The sequence below is a fragment of the Mesoplodon bidens genome (assembly GCF_964165515.1).
Source record: "Mesoplodon bidens genome assembly, chromosome: 9".
In the NCBI taxonomy this organism is placed as follows: Eukaryota; Metazoa; Chordata; class Mammalia; order Artiodactyla; family Ziphiidae; genus Mesoplodon; species Mesoplodon bidens.
In genome coordinates this window covers 13,230,380-13,253,491 of record NC_138166.1, presented here as the reverse complement: position 1 = coordinate 13,253,491, position 23,112 = coordinate 13,230,380, and the positions used below count along the sequence as shown (strand labels likewise).

General features: G+C 40.4%; 1 protein-coding gene across 2 annotated transcripts in view; it reads right to left on the bottom strand.

Moving 5' to 3' along the window:
• SLC26A4 (solute carrier family 26 member 4) overlaps window positions 1–20,123 on the bottom strand; it is a 41,403-nt gene extending 21,280 nt beyond the window's left edge. The window contains exons 1-8 of one of the 2 annotated variants that reach the window (XM_081244086.1): window positions 20,070–20,123; window positions 18,160–18,344; window positions 17,391–17,555; window positions 11,292–11,374; window positions 7,070–7,217; window positions 4,664–4,777; window positions 728–805; window positions 491–586 (exon numbers count right to left, since the gene is read on the bottom strand). In XM_081244086.1, the coding sequence (XP_081100212.1) occupies window positions 491–586; window positions 728–805; window positions 4,664–4,777; window positions 7,070–7,217; window positions 11,292–11,374; window positions 17,391–17,555; window positions 18,160–18,344; window positions 20,070–20,109 (909 nt within the window). In that variant the 5' untranslated portion in view covers window positions 20,110–20,123. Of the gene's footprint in view, window positions 1–490; window positions 587–727; window positions 806–4,663; window positions 4,778–7,069; window positions 7,218–11,291; window positions 11,375–17,390; window positions 17,556–18,159; window positions 18,345–20,000 lie in introns of both variants that reach the window. The other variant, XM_081244085.1, reaches the window with a different exon arrangement.
• Window positions 20,124–23,112: the final 2,989 nt, after the last annotated feature.

Sequence of the window (23,112 nt, the reverse complement as noted above, 5' to 3'; positions counted from 1 at the left end):
GAGTTTTCCCATTCTTTTTATCTGTTCTGGTTTAAATTAGGGCAGAACTCTGAAGGGTTTAGCTTCTTTTTTTTTTTTTTTCCTAACAATCCCTCAGAAGACTTGTAAAGGTTACGTTAATCAAAATTATAATCAACGTGGGGTTTCCATTTTTGTTTTTCCTTTGTTTTTGTTTTGTTTGGCTTTCTAAATTAGAGGGTTTTAAAAAAAAATTGTTTGTTTGTTTTTTGGCCTTAGAAGGCCAAGGGTATACAAAGGAGCTCATATGGGATTCTTGCCGGAAATGGATCTTCCCAGAGATACAGGACCTTCACAAATCACAGCTCATGTGGAAGACTTCCCAGCTTTGGCTTATCCACAAAATTCTAATTTCTGCTCTGGTTCCCAAAATGCAAGTAAGACTTAGGAGATAAGGGGATGTAATAATATGGCAAGAAGCATATGAGAAGCAATTCTTATTTCAGAGAAAAATGGATGGTAAGTGACTTACAGCATCAGTCTTATTCTGCCTCCACAGACGAGGAATGTCACACACCTGCATAAACATCCCCTTCAGGTTGGCGATTACAACAGCTGCCAAGACCGACTGCCAAGAGAGACAGGGAAGGCTGGGTTATTCAGGGGAATGGTTTTCCACGTGATGACTTCTAAATCCCCCGTTATTTCTCGGCTGGCAGAGCAGTGAAGGGGACGTATGTAATCGGGGTGGCGAGAAGCAGTGTTATACCTTTTGCAAGGGTTCCAACAACTTCCCCAGGGCAACGATGGCAATCATCACAATCCCAGCCGAGATGATGCCGGCAACCTGAAAGACATACGTGTCCCATAACCAGGGTCCGTCCTGCCCCCTCTGGACATGTGCTTGCTGGACACATGCGTGCAAGAGCCTGTTCATGGGCACACGTGACACTTCTCAACTTCCCCCCTTCTGCTCAATACTGTTGAGACAAGTGAGAATTATTGGCTAAAACCATACATTTAGTAGCTATGGCAGAGAAATTAAAGAAAATGTGGACCCTGAGTCTGCTAGAGTAAAGCCTGGATTGCACTTGGATACACTACAGACATATACTTTTGGTGTCAATTCAAGAGGCCAGACTTCTAGTCATTTGCCATTCGAGGAAACAGGGCCCACCCCCCTTCCCGGACAACAGGTCCTTGTAATGTTCTTGGGAAATAAATTCTCATAGCACATAACTGATTCTGCTGCATTATTGAGTCAGCAACCTGGTAACAATTCAGATAACACTTTGTATACATGGTTGCCATGATAATCTCAGAGAAAATAAATTTACCAGTCTTTCTGCAGATTCAGAATGCCACACTAGCCTGCTGAGAGGTGGGACCATGTCTCCCGCATCCTCCCACAGCTGCACGGATGCAGGCTCAGAGCTTTGCCCCACAAGCAGCCCGAGTGAGGGTGGGCAGTAGCAGGGGTCAAGGAAGCTTCAGAAACTTTACCTTCGCTGGCAAAAAAGCTCTCCTAAGATCCGTAACTAGTTAGGAGAGAGGCTGGGGGGGTGGGGACTACTCTCTGTTGTGATTAGATGACCAATGGGTTCTCTGCTGAGACAGCTGGGGCCTGGCCGAGGTGAAGCCTAGTAGCTCTGAAACAAAGGAGAGGAGACAGGGAGCCAGAAGCAAAGCAACCAGAGAGGAAGCAGCAGAGAAGGTTGCCCTGGGCCCAAGTACTGCCTAGTGCACGATGTTTGCCTTCAAGGAGACACATAAAGCCAATAGAAATTAAAAGTCCGAAAACTTAAGGAATTTCATATCCACGCTCATTCAGTCCAGCTGGCAAATTGCTCAGTCGTATTCAGAGGATACTTAGGCCAGACTGAGGCAATATTATGTATATGACGTACAGAAAAGTCTGCTCTGTCCAGCCAGATCCCCTTTTCTAGGCAATTTGTTAACTCCCAGCACCACACCTCCGGGTTCCCAGTACCTTGGTGAGCTTTCCCCTCTCCTATGTAAGCAGAGGAGCTGGTATCCTTCCTCCCTCCTTCCCTCCTTTCTTCAATGCAATTACTTAACCAACATTCATTGTCTATCATGAGCCACGTGCATCTCACTGTGGATGTAGGGCTCTGTGGATTGGTGAGAGGGATGGAGATTTGGGGACAGGGACCACAGCCAGCTGCCCAACTCATGCCAGGAGGGTGGCCACCTGCTCACTGAGGATAGGAAATAATTAGCCTCCAATTATGGGGACCAAGACTAATTTTGGTTACTATTTTAAAATCTGTGAGGGAACCCATTACTTGTACTTAATTTATAAAGGAAAATTACTTATTTTGCAGGAAATGCTGTAGATTTCATATCTATGAGCAGATTCAGTTACTAGAGAATTAATTCTTCTCTTAAGTGAGAGGGTAACCAGAGCTAGGGAATAGTTTGTCATCAGAATTACTTTTTCATGAATCAGTAGGAGTCAGATGGGGGTGAGAGAAAGAACAGGTTGCAATGTTGAACTCTTCTACAATCTGTAGATGTGTTGAAAACAGTTGATGTCCACTAACACTTATGATTCTGTTCATTCATTCAGCAAATACATGCCGGGTGCTTCTTATGTGTCAGGTACAACATATGTATCATAGATACTAAGGCACTATTCTTACCTTGAGAAGTTTATAACCGGAACCATCAAACATTTACAAGTGCCAGGATTTTATAAACATTTTCTTATTTAATCCTCACAACATCGCTGTGAGGTGGATACAATTATTATCCCCATTGCATAGATGTGGAAACTGAGGCTCCAACGTGAAAAAAAACATGAGAAGCCACCCAACAGGAGAAGACTTGCCAGTTTAGTTGGTCACAAGTCCCTGGATTTCAGTCCAGACACTTAGACTTTTAATCCCAGAACTTAGTGTACATTTCAGTAATTAAATATCAAGCTATTTCTCTGCTTGTTTCATTCTTCAGTACTGAAATCCTGGCATCCTTCATTCCTAAATATAATACACGCCAGTGTGTGGCAGTGGGTATTAGCTTACCAGAACACCATTATCCCCAAACCCTCTGCCAAGGAATCACTTTACATGGGCATTCTTAGGAGGGGAGGGAAGGATGGACGGGACTGTGCCCATTTCAGTCTGGAAGTAACAGCAGAGAATGGACATCAGCACTTGGGGATATGCCTGCACCCACTTACAGCCATGTGCCCTGGAGAGCTTATCAGGGCCCCATCTCCAGTGGAAGCAGCAGAAAATTTCACTGCTGACAGCCACCCCCTGAACCATAGGTACAACTCTGGCAATCACCTCCAACCTCTTCCCCTTGACCACAGATCTCTAGTTATGCTTCCTGTTTGAGGCTGTATTGTTTTATTTGCTCTCACAAAGCTGGAAATGTTTGCAGAAAAAAGTCAAGAAAACTCAATTTTAAACAGAAAAATTCTGCAAATTTAGACTAAATTTTTGTTGGACGGGAGCCAAGAAACTGGAAGAGGCCAGTTCTTCTCACACTGTCAACAAGATCTTTTATAAATGGTAAAGGAGCATCATGGGCACCTTGGGGACAGTTCAGGCTCCCCCCTGGGCAACTTCCTTGTTGGAGTCACTCATTTTCTCAGTTTCTCTCTTTTGTACTTATTTGTAAGTGTCTCTACCTTAAAAAACCCTACTTGAAGACTCTCTCTGTGTGTATGTATGTATGTGTATGTGTGTGTGTATGTATGTGTGTGTATGTATGTATGTGTGTGTATGTATGTGTGTGTGTATGTATGTATGTGTATGTGTATGTGTATGTGTGTGTGTGTGTTACCCTATTCACTTTGGATTTGTTGTTCTCCTTTATAGTCTCAATGTACTGTTTACTCTTAAATAATAGTTCTTTCTGTGTTGGGATGAGAAAACTCTCCAGGCATAACAGAAACACAATTCCTGAGCTGCCCCTCACCCCCATCTACTCGGTTTGGCTTAGCTGACTCATGTCCTGCTGGAAAGAATGGCCTGAGAACAGCTCCTGAGCTTTCCGGCCCACTGAAGGAGGAGTTTTCCAGAGATTAACTTGGATGCTGGTTTGGGGGAAGGCAACAACTTAAAAACCACATTTAAAAGGCAAGATGAAACCCACATTCAGAATTTTAGGAACAAAAGTCTTGCTCGGGAAAAAATGCCAAAATGTTACAACAAAAATATCCTTGGCTAGCAAACTTGTTCTGTGGGACCCAACGCCTCTGGACGAAGCTCCTGATCCTTGTAAAGGAAATGTAAATAGACAGCTTTTCATTTTCATGAAAATAGAATAACTCATGAAGCCACAGAGTGCTCTTACTAGGCCTTCTCTATCCCCAGATAACAAATTGGTAAAAATCAGCATTCTTCATGACTGATTCCTTGTCAACTGTTATCGTCCCTGGAAAAGCAAGTAAGTGGAGCTATCTGCCAGCTGAACACTGACACAAAATGGTTGGAGACTTGCTGCATCAGAAAACCATAAATGTCGCTGTGGAAGAGTTTTTCGGGGAGGGGATGGATCACCGTCAAGGAGACGGAGAGACCCCGGGTGCAATCAGACCAGGAAGTACAAGTTTCTCTTTTCTCAAAGGCTAATCGTCCTGCTGAGTTCTTGTGCAAGCCTTCCTGAGCCACCATTCCCCTGACTCATTCTTACTATCATTCTAGACGGATATTACGACACCGCTGTTACATACCTGTGTCTTTCCCCCAGTGCTCTCCTGGACGGCGGTGCGGGACAGGGCAGTGGTGGCCACAAAACAAGAGAAGAATCCAGAGAAGATGTTGCTGATCCCAAAGGCAATGAATTCCTAAGAGAGAGACTGGATGGCAGTGATGCTACATATCAAATCTTTGCAAGACCCTCGCCAAGTGTTTAAGGAAGAGCATTAAGAAAGCAAACTCTCAAGTCCACCCTGCCTGGGAGTCCCAGTTTAATTCTTACCATTAAAGGTGCTTGGGGCCCTTGGAAGACATGGGGACTTCTGGCTCCAAAGAGCCTAAGAGAGGCTTCACCGCTTTCAGTTGTTTTTAAGATTGACTGATCTTTTGCTCAAATGCTTATTTCACTTCCTGGTGAGTGGCATATCTGTAACTCTCACATGAAATATTTTCTCTGTGGTTGGATATTTGCTATGAAGTGTATTATGATTAGGAGGGCTATTATTCCTATTGAGTACTAATCATTTAACTGCTGTAATTGCTGTGCTATGTTTTCAGAAACCAACCATACTTGCAGATTTGCAAGCAGTGGAAAATCAGCTCACCTGGTAAATGTATCAGGTGCTACAAAAAATGTCCTGTATCTATTACAGGTGTCCCCTGCTTTTCAAAAGTTCACTTTACGCCACTTGGCTTTTACGAAAGACCTATGTTAGTACCTGTTTTTGCTAACTGAAAGAAATCCCAAGGGGCTTTTCGCTTTTACAAAAAAGGGCGAAAAGCATCTGTTTTGTAGCGAACACTTATAGAGGCGGCATGCCCCCTAAGTAGGGAGAGTGGCACCACCAATCTCCTCTGCCGGGAACTATACTCAGCATCTCAGCATCTCAGCATAGAGCCGCCATCGCTTTGAACTGTGCTGGTGAGCACCTGTGCTTCATCTAAATGGATTTTGTGCATCTGTTTGCAAGATGTGTCCTAAGGTAACTGCTTCTTCACTTTACTGCCATTTCTGCTTAAGAAAGTTTTCATAGGAACGCTCTACTTTTGGGTAGCAGGGGAAACCTGTAATTGCACAATAAACCACCTCAATTTAAAGTGGTCACAACTATTATCATTGGTGTTTGTTGCTCTGTTTTGCCGTATTATAGCTGTCATTAAAAAAACAATTACCAGGCGATACTAGATTACATGAAGAATTCTTATTCCAATCTAATATGTTAAGCTTAAATGTTATTTATGACCTAACTGAATTAACTTTTTAAAAATTAGGATTACTTCAACTTATCTCTTAAAATGTAAAGTGATGCATATACACTATTGATACTATGTGTAAAATAGACAAGTAACGAGAACAGACTGTATAGCACAGGGAACTCTACTCAGTGCTCTGTGGTGACCTAAATGGGAAGGAAATCCAAAAAAGAGGGGATATATGTATACATATAGCTGATTCATTTTGCTGTATAGTAGAAACTAACACAACATTGTAAAGCAACTATACTCCAATAAAAATTAATTTTAAAAAAGTACAGTGATGCATACAGTACAGGGAATATAGCCAATATTTTCTAAGAACTATAAATGGAGTATAAGCTCTAAAGCTTGTGAATCACTATGTTGTAAACCTGAAACTTATATAATACAGTACATCAATTATACCCCAATCAAAAAAATAATTTGTTAAAAAATGTAAAGCAAAAAAGAGATGTATCAAGCTAATACTACACATGGAGCTTGTTTGGATACTTAACCAGACAAATCAACTGTTTAAAAAAACCTTTTAAAATAATCTGAAAACTGACTAGATAGTTGATATTATCAAGGAATTATTGTTAATTTTTTTAGCTGTGATAATAATATTGTGGTTATACCTGAAAACTGACTGGATATTAGATGGTATTAGGGAATTACAGCTAGTTTTTTAGATATGATGATGTATCACGATTGCTTTTTACATGCTTATCTTTCAGAGACATATAATAAAATATGGATAAAGAAACAGTAAAATATATTTAAAAATTTGGTGATATAGGGCCTCCCTGGTGGCACAGTGGTTGAGAGTCCGCCTGCCAATGCAGGGGACATGGGTTCGTGCCCCGGTCCGGGAGGATCCCACATGCCTTGGAGTGGCTGGGCCCGTGAGCCATGGCCGCTGGGCCTGCGTGTTTGGAGCCTGTGCTCCGCAATGGGAGAGGCCACAACAGTGAGAGGCCCGCGTACCGCAAAAAATAAATAAACAAATAAATAATTAATTAAGTGATATAACATGTATATTTCAAAATAATTTCAAATTAGCACACACAGGAGAGAAACCAACTCAATAAAGATGGGTGGAAGAAACAAATCCCTTCTTTAACAGACAACAAAAATCTTTCCCATTTATGTTTTCTTCTTATTTTCAGCCCTACAAAACCAGTTCAGCAAAAGAGTGAACATACCTGGTTCCCATCGATGGTGTAATCATACTTGATGGCGTATACTTTTCCTACAGACACTGCGATGGCATAAGCGACCACAGCGATGGAAAATGATGCAGTCAGCATCTCAGAAAACAAACTCACAGATGGAATCACCGGAGGCAAAAACCTAGTGAGTTTTTAAATGAAAAATGCTGTGAAAATTTGACCATAATGCTCTTCCCCCACCTCACCAAATGCTCTATCAACCCAGCCACCAGTCAGAAATGAAAGGACTTGATCCAAGAGGGCAAGAGGTACGTGAGATGCATAAGTGGTAGCACCTGCTTTTACAGGTTTCAATCAGAAGTTGGTGCTATCTCACTGGCTGATTCCTTTGTCTCCTATTTGAGAGCCTACAGACGCGGCCTTATCTACCCTCTGATAAGAATAAGCCTGTCATTACTGATTTTTTAATACCATACAATCCCATTCTGTGCCATTTCACACATTAGTGTTTCTCCTTACAGAATTTCATCTTAAAGGTCTTTGAATTTAAAAGATATCCTAGCCATAAAATGAGATTTACCCTGTACAAGGCGAGGTCAGGTCTGTTAAAGAGACAAAGAATGTAAGATGCTAAAAGAGCTAAGTGGAAAATCCATTCTAAGAGCCATGATATTTAAAATCTTCTTGAGTCCAAAAGTCCAAAAAAGATTAAATGTATGTAATTATCATAATGCTCCATAGTCACGATGATTAAGACATCCCAACAGGTGCGGGATCAAACAGTTACTGTTTGACAAAACCAGAGCTACTCTACCAACTGTATAAAGAAATAAATCTACAAGTTTATAAGCCTGCAATTTTCCCCAAATGTGAAAATCGGGGGGGTGGGGTGGATTCCTTTCTTGTACCTATATCTTGGTTACTATCTGTAGGGTGTAATTCCAGAGGTCCCTGGCCAAAAAACAAAAAAAAAAGGCAATCTCCCTGACCTACCTCACACCTGAAGTTCCTTTAATAGGAAACTATATTTTTTTCCGCCTATAATTAGAGGGAAGTAGTAAAGTAGAAATAAGATTCTTATAGAAAACAATAGAAATCTAGAGCCAGCTAATATCCTAATATTATCCAAATTAATATCCTAATCTAATATCCTAGAAACTGTTGAATCTACATCTCTTTTTGTTGATACCAGAACTGAGGCCCAGAAAAGTGAAATGATCTGCTCAAGGTCATTTAGAAGGTCCAGGTATGAATGTTAGATATTAGATGACTTCCTGGGTCACAAGATCTGACTGACCCTCTTAGAGCCTTCTGCTTAAGAAAGAGGTTAGTGATGGGACTTCCCTGGCAGTCCAGTTGTTAGGACTCCGGGCTTCCCGTGCAGGGGGTGCGGGTTCGATCCCTGGTCTGGGAACTAAGATCCCACATACCGTGCGGTGTGGCCAAAAAGTAAAAATTAAAAAACAAAAGACAACAGCAAAAAAGAAAAAGGGTCAGTGAGAGAATGAGGGCTCCTCGTTTAGGTGAATCCTAGTGGGACACTCAGAAGCTGACCGGACTTGCAGAAATTGTATACTTGGCCAAGCAAGGGAGTAGGGAAGTAGGGCTAGTGGTCACAGTTTGGGGGACAGTGTCACTGGGCACTGATCGACACTGACATATGGCATTGGCCCTCAATGGGACAAAAGGAAGCTGCCGGCGGCGGCCGTGCTTTTACTCCCTTATTGGGGGATTGACGCGGGGAGGGGGTGAAGAGGTGGGTAGCACAGTGTTTCTCTTTTTTCCTCTTCCTCTCGTCCCACTCACCTTTCTCTCCTTTCCTTGCCCTTTTCCAATCTCCACAGCACCCTTTCTTTTTCAGGTTTGTTAACGTTATTAGACTTGTTTCAGTGCTACCAAAAAGTTGCACGAGACCAATGGGATCACTGCCCTTGAGGAGGAGCTTTGAGTCCCGGGGGCCAGGCAGGTTAGGTCAGCGGACCAATCACACCAGGCGGTCTGTCAGAGGATGCAACTTGACTAACCCAAGAGCAAGAGGCTAGAGATCCATTTTCAGCTGGAGAGCAGCCAGGAAAGCTCTGGATAGGGTCAGAAAGGATCACTGAGGGCAGTCGTCCCCAACCCCTGGGCCACGGACCGGTACCTGTGTATAGAGATGAGTGGCGGGCGAGCGAACAAAGCTTCATCCGTTGCTCTCCATCGTTTGTGTTACCGCCTGAACCATCCCCCGCCCCACCTGACCCCCATCCCTGTCCATGCAAAAATTGCCTTTCATGCCACCGGTCCCTGGTGCCAAAAAGGCTGGGGACTGCTGACTTAGGGTAGCAAAAATGAGTTCCCTAAATCTATTAATGGAACATGGACTTATGGGACAGGGCGTTTGCTATGGACCTCCTCTAAGAGTTACACCCTAGGAAGCCTGACAACAGGGATCTATGAAATATATATATATATATATATATATATATATATATATATATATATATAATTTTATTTTTATTTTATTTATTTTTTTTGCGGTACACGGGCCTCCCACTGTTGTGGCCTCTCCCGTTGCGGAGCACAGGCTCCGGATGCGCAGGCTAGGTGGCCATGGCTCACGGGCCCAGCCGCTCCACGGCATGTGGGATCTTCCCGGACTGGGACACGAACCCGCGTCCCCTGCATCGGCAGGCGGACTCTCAACCACTGCGCCACCAGGGAAGCCCCATGAAATATATCTTCTATGTAGCTATTTATAACTACTCAAATAATCTAACTGTTAGGGTGAAAACGCCATAACTCAAATAGCCAACACTGCATCTTTTTATCACTAAATTTATACCAGCATTAGGATTCACTATCAAAATGCTGATCCTCTAATGTAAAGTTTCCCAAACTTACCTGAGCATTAGAATCACGTGAAGCCCGTTTGAAAAATATTAATTCCCAGGCCCCTCCTCTGGAAAGCCTGATTCCATAGGTTCGGGGTTGGAACTAGGAATCTGTGTTAACAAGGGCTTCATGTGATTCTTAAAAAAAAGTGAGTTTGAGAAACATCAGAAAGAATGATATGTAAGTTAAGCCCCATGTAGCCAGCTGTAATTTTTCTTTTTCTTTCTTTTTTTTTGAACAGATTAGAAGAAATCATAAGATTAACCCAATGGCAAGGCAGCAGTTCCCTGTGGAATAAGCCCCGGGACTGAGCTGGCCTGAGGAGTTTCTATTAAGAGCCTGAGAAACAGACTGTTACAGGTCCCTCAGCTATTATTGAGGGAGGGGAAACCAGTACTTACTAGTTATCTAACAGCAAGTCTAGTCATAGATGCTATAAGTTTATGCTACAAGTGTAATAAACAACTGGGTTTCTTTTTCAATGTCATATGATCGAATTATACTGTAGGGCCCTTGGTCCACTTTGCACTTTATGAGCCATCTCATTGGTGCTTTACAGCAAGTTCAAGTTGAGGTTTCGGTGGTTTATCATTCTCTTTGTGTCATAGGAGAACCTGCCAGGGCCACAGGACTAGATGGTGACAGAAGTAGACCAAGAACCTTAGTTCTTTACTCTTTTAATTCATCAAACTATCAAATATATCAAACCTCCCTTAGAGATAATGCATTTTATTTATAGGCACAAATGATATAATTATTATCTAAGATGGATTAAACTAAATGGAGGAGAATTTAGGCCAGATGTCCCTTTTTCCTTAAGCAGATTGTTCTCAGTACAATAAATGTTGCTAACCATGATTCTACACTATGTATAGTATACTGTAATTGTATATGTGAGTTTAAATCAGGAATCTGGCGTTAAAAGTGCATGTCCTGCCACGTTTTAAGAACATAAAGAAAAAGAGAGGGCTTCCCTGGTGGCACAGTGGTTGAGAGTCCGCCTGCCGATGCAGGGGACACAGGTTCGTGCCCCGGTCCGGGAAGATCCCACATGCCGCGGAGCAGCTGGGCCCGTGAGCCATGGCCGCTGAGCCTGTGCGTCCGGAGCCTGTGCTCCACCACGGGAGAGGCCACAACAGTGAGAGGCCCGCATACCGCAAAAGGAAAAAAAAAAAAGAAAAAGAGAGAGCATATGCGGGTCGCTTTTAAACAAATGGCTTGATCTTCATCTACACCCGTACTGTTTATCTGATAGTTTGCACAAATGGATATTTCTTTAAGATCACACACAAATAAGACCAATGAAATGAAGCTTAAGTGTCATTTAAACAGAAAGTACTGACAATATATTAGTATTGCCTAAGAGGAACTCCATACTCACCCACTTGGGATGGACTTAACAATGCCAGCGTTATAGTTTTTTTCCAGGTCAACTCCATATGAAATGGCAGTAGCTATTATTGTCTGAAATAAAACAAAAGAGGTTAAAAAAAAAGTCCATTTGTTTTAACAATTCCTTTCTTATCAAACTAATTAATGCTGAATTTTCTAATTATACATTCTACTTACCACAATCACTTCTATAGGAATAGGGACTGGGATTTTGTGTTTAAATCGATCATTTAATTCCTTAACTGCCATACAGATGATAATGGTGAGTAATCCAGCAATGAAATCAGCAAGATTAGTGTTACCAATATTTTGAAAAATCTCAATTAGAGTCTGTAAAAAAAAATTTTTTTATATACTTCCCGTATGAAAAAATCATATCATCATCAAAGAGCACTTAAGAATTTCATGTAAAATTATAAAAATGTGTTGGTTAATATACAGACCACTGACATCCAATCTTTGCAATATATATACCAAGTTATTAATGATGGTTAACTTGAAGTGATAAAAGTATGGGTGATTTCTGCTTTCTTATTTTTGCTTATCTGTATTTTTTACAATAAGAATGAGATCTTTTAAAAGAAAATATATCATTATATACTGCCTTTTGCTTGCAGAAAAGCTTTAAAAGTTTATACCTTAAGTGGTTTTACAGGTGCTATTAAGTGACCTAATTTTCACCATGTTGATATGTATTATTGAGATTAAAAACTGATAAACCAAAAGTCCCAGTTAACCAATATTTTAGGTAAAGCTCTTCACTAAACCTGAATGATACATGTGAGAATAAAAATCCTTAAAATTCTTCTTACGTAGATACATACAGACTGATCCATTCTTTATGGCAAAGAAAAGCTACTGAATTGATATATAGGTCAATTATACATTTTTGGAAATTAATTTGGTACTTAGTTCAAACTTGAACTAAGGTGACTTAAATAAAACTAACTCTTTCCAAGTGGACAGACAAGACAGCTCAAGAAAAACTAGTTTTGTTTTGTAAATAGGAGGTTTCTGGGAATCAAGGGAGATTAGCAAGGAAGAATCCCGGAGGAGAACACTAATATCTTTGTTATAGGAACTTCAGTCCTGTAGAAGGCATGACTTTAGAAGGTATTCCTCAATTCTTCGAGACGACTAATCTCCCAGTGAAGGTTACCTTTCTTTGAATGAGTCCTTTTCTAGATATATTTTTATATGAAGATAAAATATTACTTAAAATAATTATAACAACAATCTGGTAACAGTTAGGTATAGTGCTCACTGAGTAATGTACGAGTCATCTTGCCAGCAACCTCCACCTCTTTGGAAAACATTCAAGAGTAAGGGAATGAGAGGAGAAGCTTCTGTGCAAGTAAAATACATGTCACCAAGTGCTTGAACAAGAGTTCGAGAATCTGACTTGTAGGAAGCCTCTTGGACTTTCACTATTTTTGCCCTTGCTTTAAACACAACACTAGCACATTTACTTTGTCTGCTTTCCAGAGTCAGTAAAAATTGCTAGAGGCAGATATTGATAGTAACAAGATGACGCAAGTGATAGCAGGGTGAAAAAGGAAAAAAAAACAAAAAACAAAAAAAAAACTACTCCCACAAGCGGACACAACAACTCAAGAATTTAAGGCATTTACCATAGCAGTTAACAGCCCTATACAACTCAGAGTCTTGAAGGTATTGCTGTCTGGCCCTTTATATAATCAATTTTCTGATGATGACCCTGATTAATTCATGAGCTAGATATAATACTTCAATTAATTGTCTATACAATAAAGGTTTACTCTCAATGCAAGATGGAAATATTCAAACTTAAGAACAATCAGAATACCTATCCCAATCCTAAAAACTTTCACCTTACAAAAGTGATCACTACAGGATTGCCATGTAATCTATGAGAGTCACTTAGACCTTTGAAGAAAAAGCACCTGTGGTGTATTAAAAATGTAATATGAGTTGCAAAAACCAAAATCAGTTTATATTACACAATTGCATCAAACAAGGCATATGAATATATTAATTGCCTATACTGAGTAGTTATTCAGAATCTTTTTTTTTTAATTTTTATTTTATACTGGAGTATAGTTGATTTTATTCAGAATCTCTTATGAAGAGTTCTACAATAGAAAGCTTAACCTATGTGGAAATAAAATTCACCCATATAAACTGAAGTAGTCAGATTGTACTCAAAGATACAGAAATGAGAGTTTACGAAAGCACTGTAAAGTAATTCTAATTTAGTTTACTATTAAAATACTTAGGGCTTCCCTGGTGGCGCAGTGGTTGGGAGTCCGCCTGCCAGTGCAGGGGACGCGGGTTCGAGCCCTGGTCCGGGAGGATCCCACGTGCCGCGGAGCAGCCGGGCCCGTGGGCCGTGGCCGCTGGGCCTGTGTGTCCAGAGCCTGTGCTCCGCAACGGGAGAGGCCACAGCAGTGGGAGGCCCGCGTACCACAAAAAAATAAATAAATAAAAATAAAATAAAATACTTACTAAAATGTGTTTAAAATATGGATATACTTATGATTCCATATTTCAGCCTAGTATTCTGACCAGTTCAAATCAAGATAATGAAACTTTTCAGAATGGGTAATATTTTACTATATTTCCTACCACGCTTGGAGAATTTTAGAATCATTTCATTTACAGAATTTCTTCCTTCTGGGTATATGAAGCCTTAAGTTAAAAATTATACCTGATATTACATATGAGGAAATTCACTGATTAACTTCTGGTGCCAAATTTATTTTAATCCATCTTGTCTCTATGAATATAACAAATCCCTCATAATCAGCCCTTGCTGTCAGGCATTTCCTCCTACCAGAACTTCTGTTGCATATATAAGATCAACCCTTAAAATGTTACTTTCCTTTTATAATGGCTTCATTTTTACATACTGCAATAGATTCGAAGTAATGAATCTGATCGAGCTTAGTGGTAGCTTTCAAAACTCTCACCATCTGGGCAGGACTTTTCCATGTGGTCTTCCTCCTCATTAGGGGAAGAAATGGGGAGGTAACGTCAATTTAGTCAGCAAGCAGAAAGGCTTCCCTTGTCTATTGAGACAAACCATTCAGAGTGAACGGTAGGAAAACATAACCACTTGGAAATGGACTGTGTGATTTACTTACATGATTGAGTAGTTACCTGGTAACTTGAGTATTACTAGTTCTGAATTCTGCCAATTTTCCTTTCTGCCTCTTGTACCCAGCATCCCTGGCATTTGTAAACAAGTTTATATTTTTCTTTCTTTCCCAATATTTCCTCCTCCCATTACTTGTATTCATTATTTCCTTTTTTTTTTTTTTTTTTTTTTTTTGGAGGGAGGAGCAGGCAGGCGATCCAGAGCACAAGCTTATAACAAAAGGGATGTTAACTACATTCCAGGGACAGCATCTTACAACAATCTTACAGTCTTTCCTGGAGGAATCCACAGCTGCCCTGCATGTGTTGAAGGATTCTTTCACGAATATTCGCAACTGGTAATATCATAAGCAGAATTCTCTGTTCAGGTACTGAGTGGCTCATTCAACCCTTATGCAATTATTTCCAGACCTGCTGATTCTTTTTTTTTTTTTTTTCCAGAGGAGCAAGCTTATATTCAGCCTCACACAAGAATGATTGAAGTATCTTTATCCAACTTGGCTGGCCTGGGAGGAATTGCTTGCAGAATTCTGTAACACATTCTAACCTGAGGCTTCAAGAATAATGTTCAACAGGACATAAGTCACATAATAGTTTAAAAACTATTTTTGACCTTGTTCTAGTGTTTCCTGCTTACTTTGGTCTCTGTTGAAAGTGGGGTGATTTGCAGCAAGCTTCATCTTAAACATAGCCCTAGAAGACCAGAAGGGCTATTTCTGTCCCCTGTGTGCAGAAGTCCAGCAGTGGCCAGGGACCCAGGTCACCCATCGGCCTAGGCCTCCTGTGATCTGTGAGGATGCAGGCCTAGCAATGCTCACACGAGGAGGCCAGCACACTCAGTCGGGGTGTCTTGGTGGATTCAGGAGTAAGTGGGTTTGTACAGGGAGTGAACAGTGCCTGGCACGTGGCAGGTTTCAATAAATACTTATTGAAAAGATGAATGGATGACAATGAAGGAATAAATGAATGAACAGTTGATAGAGAAAGTAGGAAAGCAACAAAAAATATGGTGTGTAGGGACTGCAAAAGTGAAACAGCCTCTCAGAAAAAGGCAGTCAGAAGGTCTCAAAGCAAACCAAGGTCTTGGTAGGAAAAAAATCAACAATGACAGAAATAATGATGAATGAAAAAACAGCTACTAATAGGCTGGGTCCTTGGGAAGTGAACAGTAAGTTCCATGAGGTCTGATCATCATGATAATGAAAATAACAGTAATGAACTGAATTCTTACTATGAGCCTAGTATTGTACTAAGTGCTTTACACAAATTTTCATTTTTAATCCTCAGAATGCTAACAAGAAGCTACTCTCATTACTCCCATTTTACAGCTGAGAACATTGAGGCTTAGAAAAGTTAAATATGACATGCCCAGAATCACATGGGTCATAGGTGGTGGAACCAACACTCCAACTCAAGTCTATTGAAGTTCAAAGTTTATGATCTTGGGGCTTCCCTGGTGGCGCAGTGGTTGAGAGTCCGCCTGCCAATGCAGCGAACACGGGTTCATGCCCCAGTCCAGGAAGATCCCACATGCCACAGAGAGGCTGGGCCCGTGGGCCATGGCCGCTGAGCCTGCGCGTCTGGAGCCTGTGCTCCGCAACGGGAGAGGCCACAACAGTGAGAGGCCCGCGTACCGCAACAAAACAAAACAAAACAAAACAAAGTCTATGATCTTAATCACTATGTTAAACTGCCTCCTCTACCTAGTCCCACTGCCTAGCACAGTATCTGGCCTGGAATAGGCACTCGGTATGTCTGTTGAATGGAGAGAGTAATGTGGGATTATGGCACTGCTGTGAACCTGAGCAAATTCCTGTCCACCTCACTAATTTTTAGATATGTATGCATGGCCTTACATCATTTTAGAAGCTAATACATGGGTCATTAAAGGACTCAAACTCATTCTTAACGCTGGCACATTGTATTTGCCTTGTATCATTCTCCCCAAGCTAGGGTGACATCATGTTACTATTACCACCATTTTTCAAGCATTGATAACATGCTTTATATAGAACATACATTTAGATCCAAGAACTTTTAAATCTAATTAGTGTGATCTACATCCTTCTTTTGCATCTCTTTTGCATGTTGAATCATCTCTGAATCTACTGTTCCTCTTCGTCTATAATTGCTGAGACATTTACATTATGCGTTTTATGGACTCTCACAGTTAAAAAGGGCTTTAGAGATACATCTCCAATCATTTCACTTTATAAATAAAACAGAAAAGAAGCCTTGAGATGTGAATAATAATTTCAAAATAACACTTTTTTTTGAGTACTTGTTATATGCCAGCCCCTAGGCCAAGTGCTTCTCATATATCCTTATTCAACTTAATTGGTAGATATTACTACCAACTGCATTTTGCGGAGAAGGAAGCTGAGGCATGGTGATTTGCTCATGTCATAGTGCAGATAATAAATACTAGGGTCAGGATATGAATCCCATTCATTCCGTTCATCCAGGATATGCATCCCGTTCATCCATTCATTTCTTATCTTGCAGATAATAAATAATGGGATCAGGATATGAATCCCATTCATCCATTCATTTCTTATCATGCAGATAATAAATAATGGGATCAGGATATGAATCCCGTTCATCCAGAGCTTTCAGCCACTGTCCTACACCATGTGTCCAAGGTCACTTAGCTTAGCAGAGGCAAAGGTGAGAATGGGGTTCAAGTCTGCTACCTCCCAGGCCAGTCTTCACTGTAGCACTTTGTTTTCGTTAATATTTTTAAGGGCAATGATACTTCTGAAACCATTTTGATCAACTGAGAACAATGTTTTTCAACATCTGCCTTTTTCAATGCTACCCCTGATTCTACTGCTTCTTTCAGAGAAGAATGTTTTCAGTGGCTCCCAAAGTATGGCATGGAGGAATGTGCACTCTCCAGACTCAAGTTCAAGAGGAAAAGTGAGCCATCCCTGGATTAAGAAGCAGCACTTACATAGATAATGGAGAGAATTCCATTATAGTTTTTGGTTGAAACATTGAGGACAATCTTTAGCTGTGAGACCAACACTTGGAAGGCAGCAGCTGTTGTGAATCCACCAACCAAAGGATCTGCCAGGTACCTCACTATGAATCCAATCTGCAAACTTCCAAATATCAACTAGAATAAGAAGAAGGAAGGAAAAATTAAATGTTTGCCTGGGAGAAGGATCAACCCTTTTGAACTATTAATGAATTAAACTTAACACCAATTAAAACTGGTAGCCTGCCGATAACACAAAAAGACTTGTAGGAAAGAAATCTGAATTTCTTAATGCCCTCTCTCCTCCACCACTCTAAATTTGAAAACCATGTGTAGTACGAACCTTAAAGTATTTCTAGATATGTAATAAGAAAAGAAAAATTCATGTAGCTTATTTCTGTGACTTGCAGTTTCCATGGCTCTGCTCACCAGAACATTTTTTTTCTCTCTATGGGTTCTGGCACATTTCCCTTCTCTTATTCTCATTTGAATCACACATGTTCTTCTGTCTTTTTTTTTTTTTTCTGTCTCTGACTTTGATGATTAAGTGAGCCTTAATAAGTGGGGGCTCACTGACTATTTTAGCATCTGACCTAAAACAATATAACTTAAAGAATAACCGCGAGGGGTCGGTAAATTGATTTGTTTTGCTTTTAAATGAATCTCTAAGTCCACATGCTTTACAGTTAATTCTTGCAAATACAAATCATGCCAATCTGTATATTCCTTGTAAGCCCATTACCTGTATGATTCCAACCAAAAGAGTAAGGGTGCTCGCAATCAATACTCTTGCTGCATCTCTAGCTGCAGAGTCTATCATGGTGGTATTCAGTGTAGTTCCATTACTGCTGGACACGAGAAAGTGTTCGTCGGGGGCCAAGCTCAGAACAACAGATCCCACCATTAAACTGACCACTGGGAAAGGTCCTGGGGAAAAAAAGTCTCTTATCAATGAATAATTATTAATCACTTGTAAATCAACTATACCTCCATAAAAAAGTTTTTAATATTATTAATTGCAAATGTTTAGGCTCAACATGTCTACGTAGGATTAGAAAGATGTGTGAAGTAATTAGCTGTGATTGGGAAATACTGTATGTTCACAAAAAAAAAGCTAAAAAGTACATGCTTCAATGCATTCATGACCCAGAAATGAGCAAGAGAGACATGTAGGTGGGTCACTGTAATACAGCTTTCAGGCTGCTTTGTAAGTACACAGGAAGGGTGTCTAACCTATCTGTGATCTTCACGTATATGGGTGGGGACGTGGGGGGTGGAGGGAGGAGTTGTCAAGAAAGGCTTCCTGGCACAAATGGCATACTAGCTGAGTCATTACTTGTTCCATCTTATTTTTATTCCATGTAAGTTCATTTCCTAGAGCATCCAACGTCCTGATCTCTGTGGAGATAAGGACCTTGATCAATATCACCTGATCAAAATTAGGTTAAAGACATAGCAAAGGGAGGAGAGTTTCTCTTTTTCTCTTTCCAAGACAAACTTTTTCATATCAAATGCCAGTCTGTAAGATTCTACATTTCAAAAGTACTTTTCTTTCAGCAGCTGCTCCATTCACTACTGATGTTTTTATCCATGATGATGATGGTCCTATCCTTTGATCATGGAAGGCTTTAACAGCTGGGAGGACTCAGTACCAAAATCCAGTAACCCGGAGTGTCTAAATGTATAGAACACCAAAGAGAAAAAAATCAGCTTCTGTGTTCCTCATCTCGTCATGCATTTGATACTGATCTACTCTCCCAGGTGAGAAAGTTATTTTAGTCAATAACGTCATTCTGATCTCCTTTTATAGACAAGGCAATATGCCAGATACTGGGGGAAATACAACGAAGGATAAGGATATGGGATATAGTAGTAGATGGCTGCATTTGTTTCAAAAGGATTGCCCAGGTAGACATGTCTAGCCAGCAGATGGATGTAGGCGAAAGTTATCTCAAGTGTAAATGTCAACGTTGCAAAATAGCATTAAAACACTCATTTACTAGAACATTTTAGCAGAAGAAAATTCAAATTTTAGGAAGTTCAGGAAATAACTCTATTTTGGGCCATACCAAGAAGGACAGCCAAACTCAGTTTCTAAATTGTTTTGGCACGATTTTGCCAGTCTTCCAATATTAGTGACTTAAAATAAGTATGCTCTTTAATAAGACAATGTATTTGACGAACATAATTTAGTAAAAGCTAAGTTAATCTAGTAAAACAGCAGGTTCGAAGACCTCTTGAAGATATTTTTTCCCTTGTCATTTTTAATTTTAGAACACTTTCTAAATAGAGAGTCAAATGTATTATATTTTTGAAAAGCAAAACATGCTAAAATTTGATGGTAGGCTACAATTTTTTAACAATCTTTCAATTTTCTCCTCTTCATTAAAAAAGAAGGGGATTAAGTATAAAGCTTACACTTTACACTTAAGAACCATTGCATCATTGAATAGGAAAAGCGGGTAAAGCACTGAGGCCCTATCTCCCTAGAAAACATTAACAAACATATGGAAGCAGAACACACATAATATAGCCCAAACATGTTAAATGTGAACAAATAGAATTGTATATGCTTATAATTACCAACTGAGATGTGTCTTGATGTTCCGAAGATAAAGTATGTCAGGATAGGAAAAAAAGCAGAGTAGATACCATATCCAACAGGAACAGCAGCTAGTAGAGCATACGCCATGCCTGAAAGTACATCCAAAGTGATCAAATTCAGAAACAAAAGTTATGCTTTATGTCTACGGTACAGAGAAAGGCCTTTTTCATAGATCTCTTCAACTTACAGCTCATCCTGAGTCATTTCCTTACTAGCTAGGATACAGAACATGATTCAAATCAGCTGGGATAATGATTGCAGCTCACGTTATCACCTGCTCAAAGGAGCAGCCTCAACTGATCAGTAGTTCAATCATCAGGTAAGTAGAAAAAGAAAGTCAAGTCAGTTGTTGATTAAAAACTTGCTCAATTCAGTTCAAAGGCTCAGGCTGGGTTTGTCTGAATTCAGTGTTTCAGTGTTGTGAGGAACACACTCATTGTTGCCTGCCCTTTCTCCTTTCTTATGGGGGAACAGAAGTTAGATCCAAACAAAGAAAAAAAAATCTGACCTTTGTACATAGCATAGGCTCTCCCCTAGGAAATCAACACCTTCGCTAAGGCTATCCCAAGTGGCTTCTGGGTCCATGCATGTCACACTGTATGGAGAAATCTCAACCTTTCTGTGTACATGGCAGGGGAAGAGAATAATGTGTTGGCTTTTTGTTTGTTTGTTTGTTTTTTGCCTTAAACAACAAACATCAGTTTCTCACAGTTCTGAAGACTGAGAGCCTCAGGATCAAAGTACCAGCAGTTTCAGTGTCTGGTGAGGGCCCTCTTTCTGGTTTGCAGATGGCTGCCTTCTTGTTGTATCCTCACATGGCACAGAGAGAGTGAGCTCTGGGCTCTTTCTCATTTTTTTTTTTTTTTTTTTTTTTTTTTTTTTTTTTTTTGCAGTACACGGGCCTTTCACTGTTGGGGCCTCTCCCGTTGCGGAGCACAGGCTCCGGACGCGCAGGCCCAGCGGCCATGGCTCACGGGCCCAGCCGCTCCACAGCACGTGGGATCCTCCCGGACCGGGGCACGAACCCGTGTCCCCTGCATCGGCAGGCGGACTCTCAACCACTGCGCCACCAGGGGAGCCCTCTTTCTCTTTTTATAAGGGGACTCCACCTGATTACTTCCCAAAGGCTCCCACCTCCAAATATTATCACACTGGGGATTAAGGCTTCAAGATAAGAATTTTGGAGGAACACAAACATTCAGTCCATAGCCCTTTCCTTCTCCTGTGGATTTTTTTTTTTTTTGATTAAATACTTCTTAGGTAGTCAGCACATCTTACTCTATATTACCTCCCTACATTTTACTCACGCACAGTGAGAGAAAATCAAGCCCTTTGACCTTTGGGTCATTAATAAAGGATTACATTTATAACAGTAAAAAAAAAAAAAGTGGCAACAACCTAAATATCTTGGCCTCCGAGTGCCCAAAATTATTTATTGAATGAATGTTTCAAAACAGGGAAGTGGTTAACTAAATTATACTGTAATTCTATGGAATGAAGTTGATGTGCCACATAGAAATAATTTACTACTAATAATTTACCTATCTCTAGTACAATAAAGTGCATATAAGAAACAAGTGAGAAAAGGCAGGATTCAAAATAGTGATCAAGGAATTCCCTGGTGGTCCAGTGGTTAGGACTTGGCACTTTCACTGCCATGGCCCAGGTTCAATCCCTGGTCAGGGAACTAAGATCCCACAAGCGAGCGGAGCGGCCAAAAAAAAAAAAAAAGGAAAAACCACAAAATAGTGATCAGTATGCATGCTTCCACTTTTGTTAAAGTACACTTTTGTGTTCGTCATACACATTTAAAAATATGAAAAGATTTAACAGAATTCAGGTATGCAAAGACTATAATATAATAAACACCCATGTACTCAACCTCTAGCTTAAGAAATAAATTATTGCCAGTACAGTTGAAACTCTCTATATACTCTTTCTCATTCACATCGTCTTTCCTCCCTCCACCCTCAGGAATCAACCACTATCTGGAATTTAGTGCTTATCATTCTCAGACGTTTCTTTATACCTTTACATAGATATGCATTTGTGTCTAGTAAGATATTTACTAAAATATGGGTTTACTGGGTTATCTATATGCTAGGATCAAAGGAGACTTCTCATTTGTTGAAGAGGTATTTTTTTCATGTTCCTTATATGTATTTTCTAGTTTCCCACAATAAACATTCATTCATTCAGCAACTATTGATTATGTACCCTCCATGTGCCAGGCACTGTTCTAGGTTTGGAGGAATATGGGAGTGGACAAAACAAAGTCTCTGCCCTTAGAGAATTTTCATTCTAGAAGAATCTGTATTCCTGATGCAAATATTTTCATATATAAATTACAACAAGGAATTGCAATAAACATTCATCCCAAGAGCACAGAGTAGAAAGGTGAGGCCACAAAGGGAAGACAAGAAAAGAAGGAGCAAAAACAAAAGCAAAAAAAATTTTTTTTTTTAAATATTAAAAAATAAAAGAAGGAGCAAGCAATGAAAACAACCTATTTCCTATGCATTTTTTTCAAGTCTTTCTCAAACTTCCACTTGCCTAAACTGGGCTCTGCAGTCCTTAGAGGCCTGGAAAATGGGTGCTTTTTCAGTTTTCACATAGTATCCTATTTCATGACAACTGCTACTCAGATATACTGTAATCATATTATAAGGGAATTTGGTACAACAATTTTGAAATTACATAATTTGTAAAGAAATCTAAGCCATTGATTTAAACTATGGCATCTCTTGTGTTGGCACCCTTCCTATGTAGGATGGTGGCATGTATTGATAAAGGTGGGGCTAGCAAACATTTGGAAGCAGCTAGAAGGCAAAAGTATCCATAGAAAGTAGAGAGCAGGTTCCCCATAGTACGATTAAAAATAGCACTAGGGCTTCCCTGGTGGCGCAGTGGTTGAGAGTCCGCCTGCTGATGCAGGGGGCGCAGGTTCGTGCCCGGGGTCTGGGAGGATCCCACGTGCCGCGGAGCGGCTGGGCCCGTGAGCCATGGCCGCTGAGCCTGCGCGTCCGGAGCCTGTGCTCCGCGACGGGAGAGGCTGCAGCGGTGAGAGGCCTGTGTACCGAAAAAAAAAAA